The sequence below is a fragment of the Aotus nancymaae genome, unplaced genomic scaffold (genome assembly GCF_030222135.1).
Source record: "Aotus nancymaae isolate 86718 unplaced genomic scaffold, 86718_ANA_hifiasm-v0.15.2.pri h1tg000089l, whole genome shotgun sequence".
NCBI lineage: Eukaryota > Metazoa > Chordata > Mammalia > Primates > Aotidae > Aotus > Aotus nancymaae.
In genome coordinates this window covers 24,293,472-24,313,638 of record NW_026988504.1, presented here as the reverse complement: position 1 = coordinate 24,313,638, position 20,167 = coordinate 24,293,472, and the positions used below count along the sequence as shown (strand labels likewise).

Genomic DNA, 20,167 nt, shown 5'->3' with positions numbered 1-20,167 from the left:
CCAAGATTGCACCACTGCACTCCAACCTGGATGACAGAGTGAGACTCCTTCCATCTCAAAAAAAAAAAAAAAAAAAATTAATGTATAATGGGGAACCTGTGAATGTGGCCTCATTTGGAAATAGGATATTTGCAGATACCAAGTTAAGATGGTATCATATTGGATTAAGTGGTGCCCTAATTTAATGGCTGGTATCCCTGTAAGAAGAGGAGAATTTGCTTATAGACAGAGACACACAGAAGAGGCCGGGCACAGTGGCTCATGCCTGTAATCCCAGCACTTTGGGAGGTTGAGGCGGGCAGATCACTTGAGGCCAGGAGTTAGATACCAGCCTGAGCAGTATGGCAAACCCCCGTGAAATTTTCAGTAGAAAATTTTTGTATTTTCTACTGAAAATACAAAAATTAGCTGGGCATGGTGGTGCACACCTATAATCCCAGCTACTCAGGAGGCTGAGGCAGGAGAATTGCTTGAATCTGGGAGGTGGAGGTTGCAGTGAGTTGAGATTGTACCACTGTAGTCATCTGTGTGACAGAGCAAGACTCCATCTCAAAAAATAAAGAGACATATAGAGGAAAGAATACCATGTGAAGATGGGGGTAGAGGCAGCAATTGAAGTGATGCATCTATAAGCCAAGGAACACCAACAGAAGCCAGGAAGAGGGAAGAAAGGATTATTTTCCAGAAACTTTGGAGATATCACGGTCTGCAGACACCTTGATTTCAGACTTCTAGCCTCCAAAACTGTGAGAGAATAAATTTCTTTGTGTTTGTTTTTTTGAGACAGGGTCTCACTCTGTCACTCAGGCTGGAATGCAATGGCTCAATCACGGCTCACTGCAGCATCAACCACCCTGGCTCAGGCTCAAGCCGTCCTCCCACTTCAGCCTCCTGAGTGGCTGAGACTACAGGCATGTGCTAAAAAATTAGCCCAGCTAATTTTTAATTTTTGTACAGATGGGGGTCTTGCTGTGTTGCCCAGGCTGGTCTCAAACTCCTGGGCTCAAGCTATCCTCCTGCCTTGGCCTCCCAAAGTGCTGAGATAACAGGTGTGAGTCACCTCCTGCTGCCCGATTTCTTTTTTCTTTCTTTCTTTCTTTTTTTTTTTTTTTTGAGACTGAGTTTTGCTCTTTCATCCAGGTTGGAATGAAGTGGCACGATCTTGGCTTACTGCTACCTCTGCCCCCTGGGTTCCAGCGATTCTCCTGCCTCAGCCTCCCAAGTAGCTGGGATTATAGGTGCCCACTACCACATCCTGCTAATTTTTGTATTTTTAGTAGAGACAGGGTTTCCCCATGTTGGCCGGTCTAGTCTCAAACTCCTGACCTCAGGTGATATGCCCATCTCGGCCACCCAAAGTGGTAAAATTACAGGTGTGAGCCACCACGCCTAGTCTGATTTCTGTTGTATTAAATGCTACCCAGGTTGTTGTTATTTGTATGACAGCCCTAGGAGACAAATACTTGAAGCCTATGGAGAAGACACTTGAGCAGATATGTATTTCAAAACACTGGGCTTAATGTAAACACTCTCCTCTAGACCCCATCTAGGAATCTAAGTGGGATAAGCTAACAGAGCTAGCTGATTCTTCATTGGTGGAAATTTGGACAAGTGACATGCATTCATTCAAACAAAATTAAAGAGAAAAAAACACATTTAATCATTTCACTACAGTGACAATTCTCACAACTGTTTGAGACTCTATCAGTTAGATCCCCACCTCTGTTCTCTCCTTTTCGTGGTAGTGAAGAACAAATCTTTGTAACTGTTTTTTAGCTATTTTCACAAATGCTAGGGAATAGCTCGGTTTAGATATTCAGAACTGTGTCACTGGCCAAGCCTCACATGGAATTGCTCATGTCTTCTAGGGCTGTAGGTGTGGTCAACAGCATTTTAAATTTGGTCTTACCAGACATATGCCTCAGCTTTACCTTATCATCTGTTAAATGGGAATAATGATAGTAACTGCCCCCTAGTGGTGTTGTGAGGATTAAATGAGATCGTATTTACCAAGCATGTAAAAAAGTGCCTGGCACATAGTTAAGTATTAATCATTGGACTCCTCTCTGTCTTGCCATTTGGGCCGCCTATTTCTCACTGAACCATGAGTTACTCTAGGATAAGAAGCATGTCTGTTTCATTTTCCTATCCCCAGCACCTAGTACCCCTTTCTGGCACACAGTAGGCCCTCAGCAAGCATCTGCTGCCTAAAAGGCACTATCCAGCAGGCAGTATGAAATTCCATCTCTGAGCCTTGGAGAAGGAAGTCAGGTGGAAAAACAGATGAGTCCTACACATAAACATTTAAGCTTGACCAAAGGCAAGACAATCAGGGAAGAGAGCATGGAGGGAAAATAAATAGAACACTGGGGAAAGATTGATGGCAGGAGATGGAAGCAAACAGAATAGGGGTTCTGAGAGCATATCCTTTCAAAGAAGCTATGAAAAGAGTTCAAGGGAATTGAAGTAAGTCCAGAGGAAAGGCTATCTTAAAGGTGGAGTATGAAGAATTTGTGGTTAGCAAGCAGCTGACTGAGGTTAATTTTTTTTTAAGTTTCAGAGGAAGGAAATGACATTGTGTAATAGTTTTCTCTAATTTGGCAGGCTTTCAAATGTGGGTCCCTGTCTGTCTTGCCAGAAGGGTTGACAGCTAGGGGGCAGGGAGAAGGGGGGTCTGGGTCTCTCCAAGACTCTGTCTTAAGAAGATTGTATCGAAGTCAAGTTGTATCTTCACTTACAATATAAGATAATAGATTCAAATAAAAAGTCCATTTTTGCCCCTTACTATTTTGTTTAGGCTGCTAAAGCAGGATTGATGATGTTTTGTCAGGCAGACAAAATTATAAGCAACAAGTTTTTATCCAGATTATCTCCCTCATTACACTTGAATTTCAGTAGGGTTCTACCACCCACGGAGACTAAATAACCGGTTTTCTGAGTTTTTCCTGATACAATTCTGGTAACCACAAATGACCTGGGATCCCTACCCCTCTTAAAAAGGGCAAGAAAAGGGAATCCAAATCAATATTTGATAACAGCATTTTTAAAATAATAGGCATCACTTTTGCGTTTAAAAATGTTTTTAAATCTTTAATTTACAAGTGAGCACAAGACATAAAAAATGTTTTTAAAATAAATTTGAGGAATTCAAAACTCTTAAGTGGTCAAATGAGCCCACATCAATCTACCAAACAAGTCTGAAATTTATTTTCACAACATATGATCTGATGAAGTTTTTCCTGTTAAATAGAGAAAAATAGACCCCGAGAGGGAAGTTGCTGGAAGGCATGAACCATGTACCATTGAAAAAGAGGTTTTCCATCCTTAGGCAAATGAGAGCCCATTAAAGACTCTACTACAGGCCGCTTCCTAGTCTGTGGCTCAAATGTTCTCATCTGTAAAATAAGGGAAAAGGGAAAGGGTGGTATGTGTGTGAATTCTTTAGATATAAAAATAAAGAGAGAAGACATTAATTCTTTGGGTGTCTGTGTGAATTAATTCTGTGAATATGAAAATAAAGAGACAGCCGGGCGCAGTGGCTCTCACCTGTAATCCCAGCACTTTGAGAGGCCGAGATGGGTGGACCACCTGAGGCCAGGAGTTTGAGACCAGCCTGGGCAACATGGCAAAACCCCATCTCTAATAAAAATATAGAAATAACCGGGCGGGCAGGCCATGGCGGCTCTTGCCTGTAATCTCAGCACTTTGGGACGCCCAGGCAGGTGGATCGCTTGAGGTCAGGAGTTCGAGACCAGCCTGACCAACATGGTGAAACCCTGTCTCAAAAGAAGGAAAGAAAAGAAAGAAAGGAAGGAAAGAAAAAAAAAGAAAGAAGGAAGGAAGAAAGAAGAGAAAAGAAAGAAAGAAAGAAAGAAAGAAAGAGAAAGAAAGAAAGAAAGAAAGAAAGAAAGAAAGAAAGAAAGAAAGAAAGAAAGAAAGAAAGAAAGAAAGAAAGAAAGAAAAGAAAATAAATAGCCGGGCATCGTGGTGCATGCCTGTAATCTCAGCTATTCTGGAGGCTGAGGCAGGAGAATCGCCTGAACCCGGGAGGCAGAGGCTGCAGTGAGCCGAGATCGCGCCACTGCACTCCAGCCTGGGTAACAGAGCCTTCGTCTCAAAAAAAAAAAAAAGAAAGAAAGAAAGAAAAGAAAAGAAAGAGAAGACATTAATTTTTGGGGGGGTGTGTGTGTGTGAATTAATTCTTCGAATATGAAAATAGAGAGAAAAGACTACCTTGCCCAGTTTAAGGGGTAAGGAAAAAGGATTCAGGGAGGCTCGGGAACTTAAGGCCTCGAGCACCTGCACCTCCAGCCCCACCCGTCAACCGGCCAACCCGCTAACCCCAGGATGTGGCCTGGGGACACCGCACAGAGGCCAAGATGGCGTCAGCCCGCTGGGTCTCGTCTGCGACCCCCGTGACTCTGCACTGCGGCAGCCCAGGCGAGGCCGCGTTCCATTGGCCAACTGAGATGAGGTCATTGCGGGGGCGGGGGCCGGCGGCGGCGCAGGGGCGGGGCTTTGCGGACGCACGCGCGTCGAAGCGCTGCTCCTGGAGCTGCGGAGACTGCGGGTTTGGCTGCGGCGGCTGCTGTGGCGGCGGCGGTGGCAGGTGAGCGGGGGCTGTAGGTGCAGCGCGACAGGGAGCGGCCCTCGATGGATGTAGGAAATTCTTCCAAGAGCCCCCTTAATTGTCAAAGGAATTAGCAGGGACCTTAAGTCTTCGAGATAAAATGAGGGTTCGTCCCCTCCTCGGGCACCTCTCCTCTGTCCTTAGGAACTGGAGGCTCACTGTCCTTTGGAACTGGAGGCTCACTGTCCTTTGGAAGCCCTGAATCCCTTCCCTGTTTCAAGAGGTAGGCGGAGGAACCGGAGGTTATTGGATAGGCAGAAGAATTTAGGGGGCTTCTTAAAGAGTCTCTCAGTTTGGAGGCTTTCCTTTCCTTTTTTCCCATCCCAAGGTAGATGTGCCCCGGTCCAGAGAATTCCTGCTCATTGGGTAGACAGGAAATGAAGCAGGTGAATACCCTGGGAGGAGGCGAGGACCGGATGACTGGAGTGAGATTCTTCGAGGCAGGGCGCGGGGGCGTTGTAGTTGGACTCATCTTTTGCAGAGTTGCTGTTTCTTCGTATTTTGTTTTGTGATCGTCCAGAGCTACTTTGGCCTAATTAGTTTTCTGTTAGCCTCCATTGCTAAAGAGATATTCTTGGGAGACCTGTAATCATTAAAGAGCAGGAGGAGGGAGGCGACTCGTTGGAGGCTATCATTATCCGCAGCCTCGGAACTATGCTGATCAGGCCTAATTTTATATGTTTAGAGGTTGTAGAATCTCTCTGTTGAAGGGTGGTGCTGGTAACAGCTGATTTGGATGATTCAGGTGTACAAAATCTTAAAGTCAACCTACATATTCTCTTCAGAAAAATCCTTGCTTGTGTCTGAGCGTGTGTTGTTGTCTTTAACATCAAATGCACGAAGGTTTGTTCGTTCAGATTTCTCAAAATGTTTCCCAGCCTTCCAGAAGAGTAAATCTTCCTTTGATGTCAGACTCATCTGTCAGTACTCAATATAGATGCCCTTATGACACTAAAACTACTGTACGTTTTGCGAAGTTTGGGTACTGGATGGGCTGTGCCTTACATTAGCTGATCGAGAATAAATAATTGCAGTTTCAGGACCACTGATAGCGCCAGTTGTCTCATTCTTGGCAACCCTAAGACAGCCCTAAAAACGAAACCTTTATTGGCTCATGAGATTTGACAGATGGAAGAATGTAATTAATCTTGAAGGTAGGGATGAGAACAGAAAGCTGCAGAGGTGGAAGGCTTATTCTCTGTGGCTTGATAAAAATGCTTTGTCATTATCAATGTGTTCCTGTCATGCTTGATTTGAAATTGAGCTTAATATGCAAGCTGGTTGCTTTTTCCAGATAATGGTAATTTGTTTGAATTCCTAAGGGAGGAAATATTGTTTTCTGAGAAATCTGGAAGATTAAACCCTTTAGTGTAGCCATAGCTTTAGGATAGTGCCAGAACTTTAGGCTTTTAGAAATGCGCATTGTCAGTAGAACGGGAAAGGACAGTTACAAGGCAGACATCTTAATGAGAGGGTAATCAAGGCCTCTTCTGTTTGTTTCCTGCAGTAGCAAAACCAGATTGAACATTGTGGAAGTCACTGCCTCAATACTGTGTCCTGGGTATTTAAAGAGTTGTTTGGGGTTCCCAGTTCCTGTCTTTAATCTGGGTACATTCTTACCTATTGAGTTGCCCAAAATATTGTCATTTGATCCTGATGTTGACTGCAACTGAAGTGACTTTTCATCTGGCACTCTGTGGGACAGGATTCAGGAACTGCCTTTGCAGTTTCTCCTTTCCTTCTTTCTAGGCAGGATGTCAAAACAGTTGTTGACCTGTCCTCATGGGGTGGAAGAAATGTAAATACAAGAGCCTTAGTGGGGTGTCATTTGCTCTTAGCCCTCTTGGTAATTTCCAAAGTTATGTCATTTATCTTCTTGCTTCAGGTTGGAGAGAAATCCAGGTACTCAGTTGACTGGTACTTTCTGCCACCATGGGGGAGCTTTTCCGGAGTGAAGAAATGACACTGGCCCAGCTTTTTCTACAGTCAGAAGCTGCTTATTGTTGCGTCAGTGAATTAGGAGAACTCGGAAAGGTTCAGTTTCGTGATGTAAGTAGTTGTGGGGCTGCGACTTGATGACTGCTGAACTCTGTTGTTATCATGGTCAGATGCCTTGTGATGAATGTTTTGTTTTTTATTTGCAAAAATAATGTTATAGCACTGGCTTCCTTTTGGCAGAATGCACATTTTGAGTTGTCTTTCTAGAGGTGAGAATGTTTGTGCCAATCCTTCTATGCTTTTGCTAGCTCCCACTTTGAGGACAATCCTAAGTATTCTCCCGGTAATTGTTTGGGATGCAGGGAGAGGTTACCAAACTAACCCGATTAGGGCTTTCACTTTTTGGGGGAGCTCTTTAACACCTATAGCAGGATATTTAAAAATATATATTAGCTGGGTATGGTGACTCATACCTGTAATCCTAGCACTTTGGGAGGCCAAGGCGGGCAGATCATCTGAGGTCAGGAGTTTGAGACTAGCCTGGCCAACATGGTGAAACCTCGTCTCTAGTAAAAATACAAAAAATTAGCTTGGGGTGGTAGTGGGTGCTTGTAATCCCAGCTACTTGGGAGGCTGAGACAGGAGAGTCGCTTGAACCCGGGAGACAGATGGTGCAGTGAGCTGAAATCGTGCCATTGCCCTGTAGCCTGGGCAACAAGAGTGAAACTTCGTCTCAAAAAAAAAAAACCATACATATATGTGTGTGTGTGTGTGTGTGTGTGTGTGTGTGTATGTGTATATATATGTGTGTATATATAGTAGTTTTTCCATCCAGTCTGACATTTAAAAAAAATCAAAATTTGACATATCCAGATATAGATATATAGTATATAAATAAGCATATACTGAATATTCATTATTTTGGAATATTATACTGGGCACTTGGAGAAGCTATCTAAAGAATATGAACAATCCGGTGGCTCATGCCTGTAATCCCAGCAGTTTGGGAGGCCGAGGCGGGTGGATCACAAGGTCAGGAGTTCGAGACCAGCCTGGCCAAAATGGTGAAACCCCGTCTCTACTAAAAATACAAAAAATTAGCTGGGCATAGTGGCGCGTGCCTGTAATCCCAGCTACTCAGAAGGCTGAGGCAGGAGAATTGCCTGAACCCAGGAGGCGGAGGTTGCAGTTAGCCGAGATCGCGCTATTGCACTCCAGCCTGGGTAACGAGCGAAACTCCATCTCAAAAAAAAAAAAAGAAACCTTCTTTGCATCCTTCCTCCATGCCAGTCCTCTTTCTTCCACCCCAGAAGTAACCCGTACAGTGATCTTTTTTTTGCTTTTATTACTTCTATGTGTGGGTTTTTTGTTGTTATTGTTGCTTTTCTTTTTGAGACGGAGTCTCACTCTGTTTCTCAGGCTGGAGTGCAGTAGTGTGACTCCACCTCCTGGGTTCAAGCGATTCTCCTGCCTCAGCCTCCCGAGTAGCTGGGATTACAGGTGAGCACCACCATGCCCAGCTAATTTTTGTATTTTTAGTAGAGACGGGGTTTCACCATGTTGGCCAGGCAGTCTCGAACTCCTGACCTCAGGTGATCCACCTGCCTCAGCCTCCCAAAGTGCTGGGATTACAGGCGTGAACCACCATGCCAGCCAACAGATTTTTTGTTTTCTTCTACTTCTGTTAATTTTTGTGGTTTTTTTTTTTTTGGTTTGTTTTTATAATAAAATTTATAACATTAAGAAAAAAAATTAGAGATGGGGTCTCATCATTTTGCCTAGGTTGGTCTTGAACTCCTGGACTCAAGCAGTCCTCCTGCCTCAGCCTCCCAAAGTGCTAGGATTACCGGTGTGAGCCACTGTGCCTGGCTGAAATGTACACATCTTAATAGAACAATTTGCTGAATTGATAACTTTATGCACCTCTGTAACCAGCACCCCAATCAGGATACAGAACTTTTTTTTGTTTTGGAGACGGAATCTCACTTGGTTGCCCAGGCTGGACTGTAGTGGTGCGATCTTAGCTCACTGCACCCTCCGCCTCCTGAGTTCAAGCAATTCTCCTACCTCAGTCTCCTGAGAAGCTGGGACTATAGGGTCATGGCCACCATGCCTGGCTAATTTTTTGTATTTTAGTAGTGATGGGGTTTCATCTCCTGACCTCAGGTGATCCACCCATCTTGGCTTCCCAAAGTGCTAGGATTACAGGTGTGAGCCACTGCACCCGGCCTGAACATTTTCATCAGTCCAGAAAAGTATCTTGTGTTTACTGCTAGTCAGTTGCTACCCTTCATAGGTAGACTCTGTTTTGATTGCTATCATCATAGGATTAGTTTTTCCTGTTCTTGACATATATGTAAATAACTCATATATTGCAAACTCTTTGTTTTGTTTTGTTTTTGAGATGGAGTCTCTCTCTGTCGCCTGAGGTCAGGAGTTTGAGACCAGCCTGACCAACATTGAAACTGACGAAATCTCGCTCTGTCACCCAGACTGGAGTGCAGTGGTGTGATCTTGGCTCACTGCAACCTCCACCTTCCTGGTTCAAGCAATTTCCCTGCCTTAGCCTCCCAAGTAGCTGGGATTACAGGCACCTGCCACCACCGCCTCCCCCTGCCCCGCCTCGGCTAATTTTTTTTGTATTTTTAGTAGAGGCAGGGTTTCACCATGTTGGCCAGACTGGTCTCGAACTCCTGACCTCAGGCAATCCACCTGCCTCGGCCTCTCAAAGTGCTGGGATTTCAGGCATGAGCCTCTGCACTAAGCCACACTGCAAACTCTTATGTCTGACTTCTTTCACTTAGCTTCTGTTTTTTGCATGTGTCTGTAGTTTATTTTTAAAAATTGCCGAATGATAAATAGTTCATTTTATGAATATACCACAATGTTTTCATCCTTTCTTTTGTTATTACTCATTTGGGGTATTATGATTAAAGCTGAAGTAAACATTATTGTAAAAGTCTTTTTTTAATTTACAAGTTTTGATTTTTCTTTTTCTTTTTTTTTTTTTGAGACGGAGTTTCACTCTTGCTACCCAGACTGGAGTGCAATGGCGCGATCTCGGCTCACTGCAACCTCCGCCTCCTGGGTTCAGGCAATTCTCCTGCCTCAGCCTCCTGAGTAGCTGGGATTACAGGCACGCGCCACCATGCCCAGCTAATTTTTTTGTATTAGTAGAGACGGGGTTTCACAATGTTGACCAGGATGGTCTTGATCTCTTGACCTCGTGATCCACCCGCCTCGGCCTCCCAAAGTGCTGGGATTACAGGCTTGAGCCACCGCGCCCGGCCCAACAAGTTTTGATTTTTCTTAAGCAAATACAGTTGACCCTTGAAAATGCAGGGGTTAGGGGTGCTGATCCCCCCCATGCAGTAAAAAATCTTTGCAGCATACAACTTTGACTCCCCCAAAACTTAACCATTGATAGCCTGCTTTTGACCAGAAGCCCTAACAATATCATAAACAGTCAATTAATACATATTTTGTATATGTATTGTACACTGTATTCTTACAGTAAAGTAAGCTAGAGAAAAGAAAATACTGTTAAGAAAATCATAAGGAAGATAAACTATATTTACTGGAAGTGGATCATCATAAAAGTCTTTATCCTTATTGTCTTTATGTTGAGTAGGCTGAGGAGGCAGAAGGGGAGGGGTTGGTCTCACTGTCTCAGGGTGGCCGAGGTGGAAGAAAATCTGTGTATAAATGGACCAGCACAGTTCAAACCCACATTGTTCAAGGGTCAATGGTAACTGAGTAGTGGAATGCTCAGTTAGGGGTGGGAAGGTATATGTTTAACTTTGTAAGAAACTGCCAACAGTTTTCCGAATCTGTTACTTCTTTCCTAATAGCATTTATCACAACAAATTGTAATAATTGGTTTGCATCTGTCTCTTCTGTGGAGCTGAAGACTGGGACATAGCTTGTTATTATTAATGATTCTCTTTAATAAAAATTTTTACCTTAGATTCCCTCTAATATTAATATATTGAGTTCTTGAAGAGAGAACTGTTGAATGCATGGATATGTATGAGTGTGTTTTTATGTTTCTATGTGTGTATGCATATAATACATATACACACATACGTGATTAAGCTCATAAATTGTGTTGTTCAACTTTTCAAATCGAGGACATAGCTTACTCTTTGTGTTTTCTCCAGTGCCTAGTTCAGTGTCTGACACGTATTTGGTGCTTCATACATGTTGAGTAAATATAGTTCTTTATTTATGTTACTTTTATAGAATTTATCACATACTATTTTATTGGTTGGGTTCATCTTCTCAATTAGATTACAAGCTATTTAATTAATTTATTTATTTATTTTTGAGACACAGTCTTGCTTTGTTGCCCAGGCTGGAGTGCATTGGCACAATCTCAGCTCACTACAACCTCCGCCTCCCAGGTTCAATTGATTCTCCTGCCTCAGCCTCCTGAGTAGTTAGGATTACAGGCCTGTACCACCATGCCCAGCTAATTTTTTGTATTTTCAGTAGAGGCAGGGTTTCACCATGTTGCCCAGGCTGGTCTCAGGCTCCTGAGCTCAGGCAGTCCTCCTGCCTTGGCCTCCCAAAGTGCTAGGGTTACAGGCGTGAGCCACATCGCCCAGCCTATTTTTTTTTTTTTTTTTTTTGAGACGAGTCTCGCTTAGTTGCCCAGGCTGGAGTGCAGTGGCATGATCTTGGCTTACTGCAACCTCCGCCTCCTGGGTTCAAGCGATTCTCCTGCCTCAGTCTCTGAAGTAGCTGGGATTATAGGTGCATGCTACCACACCTGGTTAATTTTGTATTTTTAGTAGAGATGGGGTTTTGTTATGTTGGCCAGGCTGGTCTTGAATGCCTACCCTCAGGTGATCCACCCACCTCAACCTCCCGAAGTGCTGGGATTACAAGTGTGGGCCACTGTGCCTAGCTGGATTGCAAGCTTTTTTTTGAGATGGAGTCTCCCTCTGTTGCCCAGGCTGGAGTGCAGTGGCCTGATCTCGGCTCACTGCAACCTTTGCCTCCCGTGTTCAAGCAATTCTCCTATCTCAGCCTCCCTAGTAGCTGATATTATAGGCACCTGCCACCATGCCCAGCTAATTTTTGCATTTTTAGTAGAGACAAGGTTTCATCACGTTGGCCAGGCTGGTCTCAAACTGCTGACCTCAGGCTACCCACTCACCTTGGCCTCCCAGAGGGCTGGGATTACAGGTGTAAGCCACTGTACCAACAGATTGCAACCTTTTTAGTGAGTAGGAACTTGTTTTTTATATTCCAGAACATCTGTCATATTACTTTGAAAATTACTTGTGGTGCCAGGCACGGTGGCTCACGTCTGTAATCCCAGCACTTTGGCAGCTGAGGCGGGCGAATCATGAGGTCAAGAGATCGAGACCATCCTGGCCAACATGGTGAAACCCTGTCTCTACTAAAAATATGCATAATTAGTTGGGCATGGTGACGTGCGCCTGTAGTCCCAGCTACTCCGGAGGCTGAAACAGGAGAATTGCATGAACCTGGGAGGCAGAGTGAGCCAAGATCATGCCACTGCACTCCAGCCTGGTGACAGAGCGAGACTCCATCTCAAAAAAAGAAAAAAAGAAAATTACCTGTGGTGTATTGGCATATGAATGAGTAAACCAAGCCTGTCACTGAGAAGGTGAAGGCCTTGGTACAGAAAAACAAGAGAAGTTCCTCTTCTGCTTGGAAAAAAAGAGAAGGAAAACCAGAGAGAGCTTCTGTGGTGTTCATTGCCCGGATTTTAAGTGGTGGGAAGGAAGCTCACTCAGACTTTTGGCCTAGGAAGAACATTTTGTACCACCATGCTTTACCTAATTTGCCTCCATTCTAATAATGTTACAGCAACAAGGGAGGAAGTTTTTATTCTTAGGTGGTGTGAATGGCCATTAAGCAATTTTTTTTAGATCAATAGACAATTTTTATTAGTATTGCATCCATGCATTAACACTAAATTAGTTTTTCACTTTGCAGAATGTGTTGCTTGAGAAACAGAAGAAATAAATCCAATGTTTCAATGTTTGTTATTGTGTTTTTATTTTTCAGTTAAATCCAGATGTGAATGTTTTCCAAAGGAAATTTGTGAATGAAGTTAGAAGATGTGAAGAAATGGATCGAAAGCTTCGTATGTGCATTTTGGTCATGTGTAGTGTACCTTTAATGAATCATTTGTCTTAGATTAGTGACATGGGTCCTCTTAATAGAGAAAGAAAGTGCCATAAGAGAAAAGGAAAAGGAAAAGTCTAGCAGTGGAGATGTTAAGGTGAATTTCTTGTATGCAAGTAGATTTTTTGGTCTTTGGGCTAAATAGTGATTCATGGAAACCTCATTTGAAATAACATGCTTCAAGCTGAAAACTGTGGTTATTATTATTATTATTTGGTGAGATTTTATTTATTTATTTATTTTTGAGATGGAGTCTCGCTCTGTCACCAGGCCAGAGTGCAGTGGCATGATCTCGGCTCACTACAACCTCTGCCTCCCAGGCTCAAGCGTTTTTCCTGTCTCAGCCTCCTGAGTAGCTGGAACTACAGGCACGTGCCACCATGCCCAGCTAATTTTTGTATTTTTAGTAGAGACGGGGTTTCACCATGTTGGCCAGGATAGTCTTGATCTCTTGACCTCATGATCTGCCTGCCTCAGCTTCTCAAAGTGCTGGGGTTACAGGCGTGAGTCACTGCGCCTGGCCTTGTGAGTTTTAAATAACAGAGCTACATTATAGAATTCTGAGAAATAGGACCCAGTCCACCATCAGTTTTTGTCAGCAGAGCCACCTTTTAATTTGAGCTATTTATGAGAGAGGAAACTAACATTTATTAAAGTTCTGTTGAGGACTGAGTTGCTCATATACATTATTTCCTTCATTCCCCATAACATTCTTTCAAGATGGGTGTTACCTCATTTAATAATTGAGGGAACTAAAGATCAGAGAGGCTTAGTGACTTGCCCTAGGACATAAACAGTTATGATGGAATCAATATTTGAAGCCCTGTTGTTCTGTCTGGCTCTAAAGTTCATGATCTTGCCACTTTACTAAGCCAGCTTATGGTTACCTGGTAAGTGAATTTGATTGCCATTCTAAAAAAAAGTTGTAGTTATTACCTGAAACACTTTTCTGGTGTTTTGGGTCCTTATTACATGTTCTGCTTTTTTATTTTTATTTTTTATGCTTAAAACTGATTGGTCAGGTGCGGTGGCTCATGCCTGTAATCCCAGCACTTTGAGAGGCTGAGGCAGGTGGATCACTTGAGGTTGGGAGTTCGAGACCAGCCTGGTCAATATGGTGGAACCCCGTCTCTACTAAAAATACAAAATTAGCCAGATGTGGTGACCAATGTCTGTAATCCCAGCTACTCAGGAGGCTGAGGCAGGAGAATTGCTTGAACCCAGGAGGTAGAGGTTACAGTGAGCCAAGATTGCGCCAGTGCACTCCAGCCTTGGCAACAGAGCAAGACTCCGTCTCTTAAAAAAAAAAAAAGTAGGGGCCGGTGCAGAAATAAATAAATTAATTAATTAAATAAAAATAAAAAAGTAAAAAAAGAAAAAAAAACTGACCTGCTTGTTTTCAAATTTAATGAACCCCTTTAGATCTGGAGTTGTCTCACTAGTGTGTTAAGTGTGAGATATTATATTGCATTATATTCTTCTTCCGTAACTCTGCTTTGCCTATGATATCTATAATTATAACTGTCATACTTCGGAGTGGCAGTTGCATAAGAAGAGGTGCAGCCTTGAAGGCCAGGGTTAAGACCTGAAGAAGGAAAGAAGGCCTTTGGAGTATTAGAGAATGTGAGGTCAGAGAAAGAGGGATGTGGAGAAAAAAGGTGCTACTTTTATATTAAAAGAATGTATTTTACGTGTATATGAATATATTAATATAAAAGTATCTTTTTTGAATAAGACGTTTTGTAGCCAGGCTTTAGATGTTAATTGTTTTCCTTAAATAATGACAATTTCAGGCTGGGCGTGGTGGCTCACACCTGTAATCCCAGCACTTTAGGGGCCTGAGGTGGGTGGATCACCTGAGGTAAGGAGTTTGAGACCAGGCTGACCAACATGGTGAGCCCCCATCTCTATTAAAAATACAAAATCATGCCGGGTGCAGTGGCTCACACCTGTAATCCCAGCACTTTGAGAGGCTGAGGCAGGCGGATCACGAGGTCAAGAGATTGAGACCATCCTGGCCAACATAGTGAAACCCCGTCTCTACTAAAAATACGAAAATTAGCTGGGCGTGGTGGTGTGCACCTGTAGTCCCAGCTATTCAGGAGGCTGAGGCAGGAGAATTGCTTGAACCCGGGAGGTGGAGAGTGCAGTGAGTCACGATTGTGCCACGGTACTCCAGCCTGGCGCCTGGCGAAAGAGCGAGACTCTGTCTCAAAAAATAATAATAATAATACACAATTAGCTGGGCATGGTGGCACATGCCTGTAATCTCAGCTGCTTGGGAGGCTGAGGCCGGAGAATTGCTTGAACCCGGGAGGTAGAGGTTGCAGTGAGCTGAGATCGCTCCATTGCACTCCAGCCTGGGCAACAAGAGCGAAACTCCATATAAAAAAAAAAAAAGCAATTTCAAACATGTGCAATTAGACATGAATGTTTTGATTCTGTCATTTTAGGATTTGTTGAGAAAGAGATAAGAAAAGCTAACATTCCAATTATGGACACAGGTGAAAACCCAGAGGTTCCCTTCCCCCGGGACATGATTGACTTAGAGGTAAACATTTCTTTTTTTTTATTTAAAATATTTTAATTTCATACTTTCAAGACAGAAGAGGTAAACAGTTCTGAGAAAACCAGAAAACTTTCTTTCTACTTAAATGCAGAAATTACTTTCCTTAGTAGATGGAGAGTAGACTAATTCTTGCTAACTTTGTCAGCATTAGCTACTGATTGTAAGTTTCTTGTAGGTGGGATTCAAATGAATGTCCCCTCTTTTTTATTGATGGATAATATTTGTACACATTTATGGTATACATGTGATATTTTGGTATATACATAGAATGTGTAGTGATCAAGTGGGGGTATTTGGAGTATACATCACCTTGAATATTTATCATTTGTATGTGTTGGGAACATTTCAATTCCTCTCTTCTAGCTATTTTGAAACATACAGTACATTGCTGTTAACTACAGGCACCCTACTCTGCTATTGAGCATTAGAACTTATGCCTTCTATCTAGCTGTGTGTTCGTCCACGTTAACCAACCTTTCTTCATCCCCCTAAAAACTCACACACCCTTCATAGCCTCTGGTATTTGTCATTCTACCGTGTACTGCTATGGGATCAACTTTTTTTTTTTTTTTTTTTTTTTTTTTTTTGAGACAGAGTCTCACTCTGTCGCCATGCACCAGGCTGGAGCGCAGTAGTTCGATCTCAGCTCACTACAGCCTCTTCCTCCCGGGTTCAAGCAATTCTCCTGCCTCAGCCTCCTGAATAGCTGGGACTACAGGTGCATGCCACCATGCCCAACTAATTTTGTATTTTTAGTAGAGACAGGGTTTCACTATGTTGGTCAGGCAGGTCTTGAACTCTTTGACCTCAAGTGATCCACCTGCCTCAGCCCAGGGAATATTATTTTAAGCCAAAAAAAATTCATAAAGAAAATTGATGGCTGGGCACGGTGGCTCATGCCTGTAATCCCAGCACTTTGGGAGGCTGAGGCAGGCGGATCACCTGAAGTCAGGAGTTAGAGAACAGACTAACCAACATGGAGAAACCCTGTCTCTACTAAAAATACAAAAAATTATCTGGGCATGATGACACATGCCTATAATCCCAGCTACTTGAGAGGCTGAGGCAGGAGAACCGCCTGAACCCAGGAGACAGTGGTTGCGGTGAGCTGAGATCATGCCATTGCACTCCAGCCTGGGCAGCAAGAATGAAACTCCATCTCAAAAAAAAAGAACAAATAAAATTGCTCTAGTAAAATCATAGTGTTTGCTAGGCAAGTGCAAGATCTCTTTTAACTATCAGCTTGGCAACAGTTCTGTGGGATGAATTTATTTAATGTCTTTCAGAACAAGCATTGAGTTTAGCTTAATCTACTTTCTTTTTTTTCTAGGCCAATTTTGAGAAGATTGAAAATGAACTGAAGGAAATCAACACAAACCAGGAAGCTCTGAAGAGAAACTTCCTGGAACTGACTGAATTAAAATTTATACTGCGCAAAACTCAGCAATTTTTTGATGAGGTCAGACTATTGTTTCTTTTAGTATTTGAGCAGCTGATATTACACTCACACAGTGGGCCATATTTTTATTCCAGTAATTATTTTAATTTGCTAGTTTGGAAGCAATGCCATTTTTGCACCCTGTTTTAGTTGAAGAAATGTGAGATTATGTTCCATTTTTCATGCAGTACACAGCCAGCCATGGTTTTATATTTTTTCACATTTTCTTCAATTTTTCATCTCAAGATGAGGAAAGGAATCCTGAAGCAGTTGTATAAACATAGTATAAATTTTTACATTACATTTATACTTATAAGGTAAGTATATGGTTAAGGTCAAAGCTGAAGAAACAAACATTTGGTTATAGACAAAATTATAACAAAGGTTTAATCACCAAACCTTTTGTCATCAAATTTTTATTTTATTCTCTATGTTTGCTTATAAACCTTCGAGCACATTTTTGAGTACTTCAGATAGCACACGTCACACTAATTTTTCAAGAGTCTTTCATTGTACTCTATGGGAAATATTGGTAGGATGCTTGTTTGAAACTCCTCCATTATCACATAAACTCAGATGCATTACCTTAGAGGGAAAAATGTTAATAAGTTCCTGGGCTAAACATGTAAATGAGGCCAGGCATGGTAGCTCACGCCTGTAATCCCAGCACTTTCGGAGGCTGAGGAAGGCGGATCACCTGAGAACAGAAGTTCGAGACCAACCTGGCCAACACGGTGAAACTCTGTCTCTACTAAAAATACAAAAACTAGCCAGGTGAAGTCGTGGGCACCTGTAATCCCAGCTACTCAGAAGGCTGAGGCAGGAAAATCATTTGAACCCAGGAGGTGGAGGTTGCAGTGAGCCGAGATCGCTCCACGGAACTCCAGCCTGGGTGACAGACTAACACTCTGTCTCAAAAAAAAAAATGTGGATGACTCGGCTGGGCATGGTGGCTCGTGCCTGCAATCCCAGCACTTTGGGAGGATGAAGGGGGCAGATCACTTGAGCCCAGGAGTTCGAGATCAGCCTGGGCAACATGCTGAAACCCTATTTCTACAAAAAATACAAAAATTAGGCAGGCATCGTCGCACATACCTGTAGTTCCGGCTACTCGGGAGGCTGAGGTGGGGGATTGCTTGAGCCAGGGAGGCAGAGGTTGCAGTGAGCCGAGATTAAGCCACTTTACTGTAGCTGGGCGACAGAGCGAGAGTGTCTCAAAAAAAAATGTAGGTGACTTAGTCCAGATGACTGTGCTGAGGTGACCCCATGGAAAGGATCTGAAGCAAGGCTTATAGAAGGCTCTCTTTTCCTAACTCAGCCTGAGGAGGAGTCTTAGCTTTCAACTGGGATGTGGTTTCTCTGATGGCCTAAAGTACAGTAACTATCTTCTTGACAGATGTCTTTGCCACCAGATTGACAATATTAGACACTTTAGGGATTGTTACAGTCGCTGTTCAATGTGCCTTCCTCTAGTTCTTTAATTCCTTTGTTCAGCAGGACAACTTGGCAAAGCTTTTAAATATAGAGGGCCTTTTTTTTTTGGAGACAGAGTCTCACTCTGTTGCCCAGGCTGGAGTGCAGTGTTGTGTGATCTCAGCTCACTACAACCCCCACCTGCCAAGCTCAGGCAATTCTCCTGCCTCAGCCTCCTGAGTAGCTGGGATTACAGGTGCTCACCACCACCCCCGGCTAATTTTTGTATTTTCAGTAGACACAGGGTTTCACCATGTTGGTCAGGCTGATCTCGAACTCCTAGCCTCAAGCGATCCACCCACTTCTGTCTCCTAAAGTTCTGGGATTACAAGTGTGAGCCACTGTGCCTGGTAGAGGCCTATTTTAGTTAGCATCTGCTGTGTTCTCAGTTTTACTTTACATTTATCTTTTTTCTTTATTTTTTAAAAATTGTTTTTAACTGCCTCACCTCAGAAATTTTTATCGTTTGAGGGGAGATCAATTATCCGTAATTCTTTTTTTTTTTTTTTTCTTTTTTCATTTTTGTTAATATCCAATGTGATAGTAGTTATCCATAATTCTCTAGGCTGGAACAGGGGTTTTCAACCAACAACAGCAGCCTCACCTATAATCTTGTCAGAAGTATGAATTGTCAGTCTCCACCCTAGACCTACTAAATCAGAAACTATAGGCATTAGGCCTAGCAATCTGTTTTAACCAGGTGATCCTGAGGCACGCTAGTTTGAAAACTGCTGGGCTAGAGAAAGTCTGCTGAGGAGGTGATACATTCCTCACTTATTTAAGGATTTGACTCAGAGAAGCCATTTAATTAAAAGGATCTGCTGGGGCAAGGGAAGGGGGAAAACCTCATATGAGTTTAATTGCCTGGTCCTTCCAAGAATCAGAAAGCACAAATATTCAGCTTGCTCATGGAGTCGAGAATTTTGAGACTAGTGGTAACTTCTTTTGCCAGTCCCTAATGGCATCACATTAGAGGGTGTGGGACAGTATGATTAACTCTTTCTAAGTGTTTAAGGTCTTTTGCAATAGGCATGGCCACTTAAGCCATATGTTTTTAACGAACCTGCAAATCCAGTATGCTCACTACCCAGACATTATTGTATTCTTGATCACTAATTCACTGAGCACATAATGAGCACTTACTCGTTGTAAGACACAAGATGAGTAAGACGTGGTCCCTGTGTTCAAGGAATGTATCATTCAGTCATATTAAGAAACACTTCAGAACATGAAGTTTTTGTGTGTTCACAGATGTGTGCTTTTCTAAACATGTCCAAGCTGCTGCCCACAGATCTGATGTAAACCTGGCCTAATAGAGCTCAGCTACTTTTTAGCATTATTTGGAGCTTAATTCTTTTACCCTCCCTGTCCCCATTTTTTTTCCATTTTGTTATACTCTTTAGTTTACTGCTGAGGTATTGCTGCTATCTTATATGAAAATGTCTTTTAAGACCTCCTAAGTTTAAGAATGAGAGCCAACTTCCTATTATGGTTCATTTTTGGAGAAATTCTGAATAAAGACTGATAGATGGATTCCCTTAAGGGAAATAATTATTTAAACTATTACTTTCCTAATGAAAAGAAAATGAAAATAAGAGGAACCACTTGGAAAAATAATATTTTTAAATCATAAGTTATGGATTTTGGAATTTTATTTTTTGAAGATTGGTAAGTCTAAACACTAAATGCCTGTCTTGAGAAGGCAGACTCTAAGTCTTGATCTTTGTTCCCTATTCATGCTGTATTGTTTTCCCCCTCCTATTTTATTTTATTTTATTTTATTTTATTTTCCCAATATCTGGAAGTACTTAGAGCACAAGACAGTGACTTAGAGAGATTCTCACACTGCTTTTGTCATCAATTCCCCTTACATTCCTAGCAGCCTCACTGCAGTGCAAGAAGTCTGTTGGCAAGAACCTCTCTGCCTTGCCTGTTCTTGTATTAGCTCACAGCCTTA

General features: G+C 42.6%; 1 protein-coding gene across 14 annotated transcripts in view; it reads left to right on the top strand.

Annotated features, from left to right (window-relative positions):
- Positions 1-4,535: 4,535 nt before the first annotated feature.
- Positions 4,536-20,167, top strand: part of ATP6V0A1 (ATPase H+ transporting V0 subunit a1) — a 65,067-nt gene continuing 49,435 nt past the window's right edge. For 12 of the 14 annotated variants that reach the window (XM_064369320.1, XM_064369314.1, XM_064369319.1 and 9 more), the window contains exons 1-5: positions 4,536-4,609; positions 6,516-6,679; positions 12,611-12,689; positions 15,184-15,281; positions 16,630-16,758. In XM_064369320.1, coding sequence (XP_064225390.1) covers positions 6,563-6,679; positions 12,611-12,689; positions 15,184-15,281; positions 16,630-16,758 — 423 coding nt within the window. In that variant the 5' untranslated portion in view covers positions 4,536-4,609; positions 6,516-6,562. Of the gene's footprint in view, positions 4,610-4,833; positions 4,854-6,515; positions 6,680-12,610; positions 12,690-15,183; positions 15,282-16,629; positions 16,759-20,167 lie in introns of those variants that run through there. The other 2 variants (XM_021673655.2, XM_064369318.1) reach the window with 2 other exon arrangements.